This window comes from Montipora capricornis, chromosome 7 (genome assembly GCF_036669925.1).
Source record: "Montipora capricornis isolate CH-2021 chromosome 7, ASM3666992v2, whole genome shotgun sequence".
Taxonomy (NCBI): domain Eukaryota; kingdom Metazoa; phylum Cnidaria; class Anthozoa; order Scleractinia; family Acroporidae; genus Montipora; species Montipora capricornis.
Genome location: NC_090889.1, coordinates 28493955 through 28501635, shown reverse-complemented (window position 1 = coordinate 28501635; position 7681 = coordinate 28493955). Strand labels below are relative to the sequence as shown.

At 40.0% G+C, this 7681-nt stretch overlaps 1 protein-coding gene across 1 annotated transcript in view; it reads left to right on the top strand.

The window, feature by feature from the left end:
• The first annotated feature begins 2940 nt into the window (after positions 1 to 2940).
• The window catches only part of LOC138056775 (tubulin monoglycylase TTLL3-like), a 22092-nt gene continuing 17351 nt past the window's right edge, over positions 2941 to 7681 (top strand). Inside the window, exons 1-3 of the mRNA XM_068902665.1 lie at positions 2941 to 3145; positions 3425 to 3874; positions 5624 to 5752. Of these exons, the coding sequence (XP_068758766.1) occupies positions 3044 to 3145; positions 3425 to 3874; positions 5624 to 5752 (681 nt within the window). The 5' untranslated portion in view covers positions 2941 to 3043. The remainder of the gene's footprint in view (positions 3146 to 3424; positions 3875 to 5623; positions 5753 to 7681) is intronic.

Here is a 7681-nt window from a genome sequence, read left to right as displayed (position 1 = left end):
GCTTTTCGTTTCCTGACTTATGCCAGGATCATGTCTGGTTCCCAGACAAGGGCCTTTGGTTCCCATATCCCGCTGTGCACCGGTTGCTCAGGAGGTAGGGTTCGAACCCCGACCGGATCAACCCTCAGTATCTTAAAATAACTCAGAAGAAAGTGCTGCCTTTGTAATTTCATCTGCAAATGGTTAGACTTTCAAGTCTTTTCGGATAAGGAGTATAAACCGTAGGCCCCCGTCTTACAAATATCTTCTATGTTCATAAGTTCGCTGTGGGACGTCAATTCCCTGCTAGCAGAGGTCTCTCACGAAGAGGCAAAATGAGAGAGAGACCTTTGCTAGCAGGGAAGGACGTCAAAGAATCCACATACTATTCGAGATGAGTAGGGGATGAAGTCCCTGTTGTTGTGGTCTGTCCTGTTCTCTCCAGCAGAAGTGGCCGGCTTGGCAGTGATCTGTCTAAAATGGCTTATGGTGTATGCCACCTAAGCAGAAACAGCCGTAAGTCAAAAAGAGAGGTTACTGATTTCTGGAACATGTGTTTGTAGATGCATAAAGTGCAACGCGCCTTTGATACCGTGGCCACCAAACAAACTGTCGCATGTGGCGACTTTGTGTAAATACGTCAACTCAACCCATGCGACGGAGTTCAACTTACAACCGTGCGAAGTTTGCAAGGAGGCGTGACTCTCAGTCAAATTCGCATACCCTGATTGACGGATAATTTGCAGAAAACTTTGTTAGGTGGTCACCATAAGGTGCATCGAACTGTATAGTTGTCGCAATGAAAAAACATCTTTGTTTAATTAAATCTCCAAAATTTGGTCAAGGATGGCGTCAACTTTAAAAGACTTAATTGCTTCGCCATGTGACGTCACCAACAACTTGACGTCACGAGAAGAATGATTTCTGACTATAAGTAATGTTCGGACACTTCGATTCGTTAGCAGTTGAATGAAAGCCAGGTTGGGAATGGGGTTGGACTTTGAATTTCTCTGGAAGAGGCTTCTTTTTTCCTAGAAAGTCCTACCAAAAGCAAGAAATGTAGTTCATTTGTCGCTTGCGGTATGTAACGAATTTCTCGCAATCGTTGATGTTCTAAACTACTGTCCAATCACAACTCGGGTGATCAAATGAGCCAATCAGAATTTGAAGCAAATGGTCCACATGGCAGCCGCGTTAAGCGCGGGAAAGTCAAGCGTGAGTGAGTGAGGATATTTTCCTTCTTGAGAGAAAACCTATCATTTTGCAAAAAGTAGAAGGCAGCTGGGTAAGTTTACTTACGATTTTTTCTTCTTCCGTATACTAAAGATGCCTCCTAGAAAGAGAAGACTTTCGTTTGGTTGGCATTCCACTGTTTTTCTGTGACTAATCTAGTTCTTCCCCGTTGGTTTTTTGCGACGTTGCAAAAGCAATGCGCAAAGTTACGAACCAAAGTTGTTCGGGAAATGTTTCGAGTGGATGTAAGAGTAGGGGAAACTATTTCGCACAAAAATTACCCTTGTTATGCTGATTGGGTTAGTTGTCGAAGAGTTCTAAAACAAAGCAAAGGAAAAATGTGTAGATGATATGAAAGAAGCTGCAAATTATGTCTGTTTAAGTTCAATAGCTCGGAGCAGTTTTACTTCATGGAGACACTTTTTATTGAATAGGAAACGAAAAGTGTCAAAGATAATTTGGTGCTGCGTTTGAGAAACATCTCGCTGTTTATACACCACACAAAACAATGAGTTAATTAGCAGAAAAACAGCCATGCACGCGCGTATTTTGAGCTTAATTTGTAAGAGCAGTTCGTTGTCAACACCGCCCCCAAAATATGAAAGTCAAGTTTATTTTCTAACAATGAAAGTCAAGATTATTTTCTTGGAAGCATAAGTACAAAATGGTAATTTGTTTACTTTCCTTTTAAAAATCTCCTGGGTTTCTTCCATTTTTTTCCTGGAAGGTTTTTACTGCACAAGGATTGGTATGGAAACGCAGTCTAAAATTTAGAGATTAATTGCTTATTATCCTTAGTTAATAAACGACCCGGGCCATGAGTTTCAGTTTCAGTTAAAGCAGAGAAGGGAAAGCTAACATTGAAGTTGAAGCCATAGTGTAAGATTACAAGTGGTACTTCATTTTCATTGAGAAGAGTAGGGGGAAAAACCGCGCAAGAGAGCGGAAAAACTGCCTTTCCTAGCAAGTGGGAGAAAATGTGCGCGAGTTGTAGATTAAAGCCTCATTTACACTAGCAAGTTTTCCTTGGCAGTGTAAATGGAAAAATATAACAAGTTTTTCCTTGTCAACACGGTCCTTCACTGAAATGTTCAAAAACTAGCATGCTAGTTTTTGAACAAGGACACTTGTGGTCAAGGACGATATTTGCTAGTGTAAATTACTTGTCAAGTGCACTTGTCAAGGAAAACTTGTCATATTTTTCATTTACACTACCAAGGAAAACTTGTCAAGGAGAACTTACTAGTGTGTACAGCCGGCAAGTTTTCCTTGACAAGTGGACTCCGTTGTCAAGGAAAACTTGCTAGTGTAAATGAGGCTTAATTAATTACTATTTTCAGGAAAAATGGAAGCATACATGGGTTTAAATGTTTGTGATACAGATTCGGTGTGTGAAGGCCCTTGAAAACGAGTTCAACATTTGCCTCAGCATCCTTTCGATTTTGTTGAACGATGTTGACTGCTAGGATGTGCAACCGAACGTTCTCAATGCGCTTTTCAACTCATTCAACATCAATTCAACTTCGTTTCAACATGTTTTAACGCGATTCGAAAGGGAGGGGGCAAACGTTTTCAACCGTCGCTGTTCAACAAAATCCTGAAAATCGAACTCGCTTGCCCGGGCCTTAACAGCACAGGGTGTTGAACTTAACTTTTTGATAAAAACTTTAAAGTTTTCCTGAATTTATATTACCAATATTACTCGAGGCTGGAGATTTATGTGGAAAAGTCAGTTTGATTTTGCTTCTCTTCTTCTCATTTTGCGTAATTTGTTACGATTTGCTTAATTTTCAGATCACTATCCGTTGTGCTATTGAAGGTTAACGCACACATGCAACATGTCGATCTGTTCCAGATTTCTTTGGGAACAATAAGTCGTCGAGTGCATCGGGTGCCGCCCTTGGAGGTTTGCAACGGACGTCGAATAGAATTGGTATTTAACAGATTCACGCGTTTTTTTTCTCTTATCGACTTATAAAGTGCTAATTTTTGACCGCGTGGTAAAAACACCTCTCGCACTCACTTTGCATAGGAGGTGGCTTTAATTACCCCTGTTGCTATAGTAACGTCTTCCAAAATGGCGTTCGATAAAGGTTGTTGACAAACGAGAGGCTTTTAGCTTCTGAAAATGGATATGTTAGATTATTGTAAGACTTTTAACATGGTTAAAAGTAATTATGTTAACCAAGATACTGCGGATCTAACTTCACAGGCAACTTCAGGCCCGACGAAATTCGAGAATAATTCAGAAATCGTTGTTGAATCAGTGCAAAGTTTGTCCACGAAACCTGGCGATTTATCCCTTTATCGTTCGGCTGCGGTGAACAAAGACTTGAACGAAGTTGCAGAGACGAAACTCAGCCCACTGAAGGAGGTTGTCAGAAACAAGGGGATGATTTCAACGCTTAACACAAGGACACAGCAAAGAGTAAACTTTGAATGTGAACTGACTTTTGCTCCGAAACTGAACGCCTTAAGCATCAAACTTGCAAAGGAAAGAGGCGAGAAGGGTCGCACAGGGGCTGACAAGAAGATCGCCTTCTCAAATGAAGAGTTCACCTTTAAACCAAAAGTGAGCTTGAACAGTGTAAAAATCATGCAACAACTCAAAACAACGTTTATGGATCGACAACAAATGCATGTAGAAAAACAAAAACGATACGTGAGTACAGTAGTTGACTTTTTACAAATATTTTAATTGTCTTTAATTTGGTTAACTAAAGTCGTCTTGCTTCGTTTCCTCAGTGGGATTTAAGTTGTAGTTTGGTAAAAACATAAAACATAAAAACTTTATTGACACTCCCCTTATGGGGCTTTTCAGTGACAATACGGCGCTCGTGTACAAATGTACTTAAAAATCCGGAACAAGTTTCAAGAATTATCGTATTAACTGCTTTCAATGATGGAGACAACACAGAAAATTTTATTGAGAAAGATATCTGGGGTACGTTTTGTTTTTTCTTTTGTCCAATTTACTTAATAATCTTTGTCAGCCTTTAACACGGCTGTATGACCAGCTGCAAATATTTATCGACACTCTACTCCAAATGAGCAGGCTGCAGACTAGAGTATTCGTAAGTAGGACATATCTCTTGCTCTTGAGACCACTATTTTTTCTGCCAGCAGCGAGAAAAATGACCACTAGGTACAAAAGTGAAAGTTCACAGTGCTACCTTGTTGAAAATCAAACATGGTTTGATGGTACATCGGTTTTTCATAGTAAGAGTACAAGAGTACTAGTTAGTCCTCTTATATGCATTCTCACCATTTTGCCAAAAAAGGGAAGGGAAAAGGTATGCTGCTTAATACAAATATTGTTAGCTTTCTTTCCTTTTGAAGCTAAGTATGTGTCAGGTAAAAGCCCCCCTTCATTTTGGTTCAAAGGAGCAGGGTGGCGAGATTGATATGCCAAACAATTGACCGAAGTGGAAAATACCATAATACTCCTTGTTTGTCAACCCAAATCTTGAAAAGGCATTGTTTTTGTTTTCTCTTGGGACCATTGTAAGTGCCAAAAGAAACAGGAAATAAATTGCTTATGCCAAATTTGGGGGGACAAACAAAGAGTATTATGGTATTTCCCGACTCGGTCAATGGTGTTGATGGTACCGCTGGCCAAGAAAGATATTAGCATCTATTAGTTTCATGTTCAATGCCAAACTGAATAGACCCTCTCAACTGAATTAAAATGTGACAGAAGGTGTTCCAAACTCTGGTTGTTTCCAAAATATGTTTTGCTAAAATTTTTTTCTGTGACAAATTTCTTTGACTGATCATAGGTAAGGGAAAGAGGCCCATGAGTTGACGACCTCTTGATTTGGAAACAGGCAGAAGTTGTTATTTTCTGTTGAAATAATCTTGGCCTAGGAGGAAAGAATCACGACCTACAGTGTAGTGGTAGTGAAATGTGGATGGGAAAGTCAAATATTGTTTGTGTGGCCTTCAAATAGTAAGCAGGCAGATCATCCAACTAGCCCGGTCTTTTAATTTCATTATCCTTGTGGTTACAAAAAGAAAGCTGCCTATAGGCTACGTGGCCAAGGAAGTGATTGTTTGATCCCTTTGCCTAACAATGCAGGTTATAAATGTCAACCCATTTCCACCCTTCCCCCCCCCCCCCCACCCCACCCCCCATTTGCAATTTTGAATTTGAATTTTATAGTTAAGTAATACAGAAGTGGAAGGTCTGACATGTTTCAATATTTTTTCAGAAGGGAGGGGGAGGGGGAAAGTGAAAAAAGGCATCAATAGGATTATAAGACCTCAGTATCGAAGGAAGAGATGGTAGTTAAATTAATTAATTAAACAAGGGGTTATCTAAATCTTCCATTTTTGGTGGCCATTTCTTTACCTAAATGGGGCAGTCAGTGCATGTGATGGAGTGTTATAATTTTTGGTTTTGTTTTAACAGATTGAAGCCACAATTACAAACTCAAACCAAACAAAAGGTAAATGGAGCCCTGTGCCAGCTATCAGCAGATCTCCTGCAAGACAAAAGAAGTTTAAGAAAATCAAGGAATCAAGCAGCAAGTCTCAGGAGGTTAGTTGCTCTGATCAATATTTTTTTTTGAAACCTTAGCAACTTCTCACTCCTTCCCTTTCCATGTAATGTGTTTAAATCAACTGGCGAAGAAAATCACTCACGGTCACTTCAGATCTCTCAGTCAGCCTCATCGACCTCCTCATTCTGTTGCAAATTGAGCTTGAAGAATTTTACTTGCTCTCACATAATTTAGTGAAGTCTGAGGAGAAATTGCAATAACAATGGATTTGAAAGCCATAATTTGCCCTTGGGGCCGACTGGAAAATTAAACTAGTGGAAAAAGGATAAAGAACCTTTGTCACCTTCGATTTCGTAAACATTCGAAGTTCAAGGCATTATTTTGCATGTCAGGGGCCTGGTACGAGTCTCATTGTTAAAGAGTTGCCTATTCTTGGTGTAACACGAACACACCCTTTGTTCAGATTAGCCAATCTGAAGGGCTGATATATACACATCACTAAAATGGCGACACAATTGCCCTCTCTATTCACGTTGGAAGTATGGTGCAGAAGACCTTTTTTTTTATTCCAACTAATGTCGATCAAGATGCATAATTACTGTTCCTTTGTGTTCAAAATGTCTTTAGGGCAGCCAAAAAGTGTTTTCTTATCCTGAAACCTTATAAAACAAGCTTAAAATTGCTCAGAAAAAGTCACATAATTTACATTATTTATCACATAATAAGTCTCTCTAATCACATAATCTGCCCTGCAAATTTCACATAATTTGCATTTTTTCATCGCACCCTATCAGAATTAGGCCTGCAACACACACAAGATGGTGGATGTACAGAACAAGCTGCTTTATTCCTGACACCACATGCCTGGTGAAAGTGCTGACCTGATGTTACATCTCAACTTTGGTGTCTGTTTATAGGTCTTAAGGAAAAGTAAAGTAAAGCGTCCATATTTAATGTCGATAACTTGTAACAGTAACTTTAATTACTGACAAACCTGAGGTCGATGGTGCGCTCATTTTACTCCCCCCTCTCCATCAGTGCTCTGTTTTACGGGTATTGAAAGCTACTTAGCTACACGAAAAGGAAAGAAGTCAAAACAAGGATGCGAGATCCGGGAATCGAACTCAGGACCTCTTGCACCAAGGCCGCGCACTAACCGACTGACTAACGTCTTCATCAGAAGGGGCTGTGCATGGAAGCTCTGATATCTTGTGCTCTCCATTTCTTAGCAAATGTTCTTGCTTCTCTCCACTACGCCAAATACCCACGGATGTTCCGATACTCTCCCTCTCTAATACTTTCTCTTGGCACCAAACTTCAGCTCGTCTATTTCCACGGTCCTCCCTTAACCTCCAAGCTTAATTCCAGCATTCATGAGTTTGTTGGAACAGATTGTTCTCAGCTCACCCAGTGCACGGATCACAGTAGGCTTTGAAAGGCTGATAAGTCACGCGATTTTGCTTCCTGAACTCTGCATAGCCCAGAGGAACATAAGATGCAGCCAGGAACTTAACGTGATATTAGATCCCTCGAAGAAGGAGCCCAACCTTATTGAAAGCCACATTCGACATCGCTTATTCGTACAGCGCCACATGTATCCTTCGTTTACCCGTGTTGTCTCTGTTAGTTCCATATTAGAACCACATCGGAAACACTGCTGACAGCTCGCTAAAGCTATTGACTCACAAAGAAATTAAAAACATTCTGGAAACTTCCCAGTATAACAAAAAGATCACTGAACTCCTTGTCTTGTAAAGTCGTGATCAAATGCTAGAGCATAATGAACAGCAACTCACAACGCTTCTTATTAAAGCAATCGAATATAAGGAAAAACTATGATAATTAATGCAGATCAAGTAGGATCTAATTAAACCAATCACGACGCTTCTTATTGAACCAATTAAATGAAATGAACCTGTTATTAATGTGACAACTCAATTTAGTTGACACCATTAGCATCTATTTGC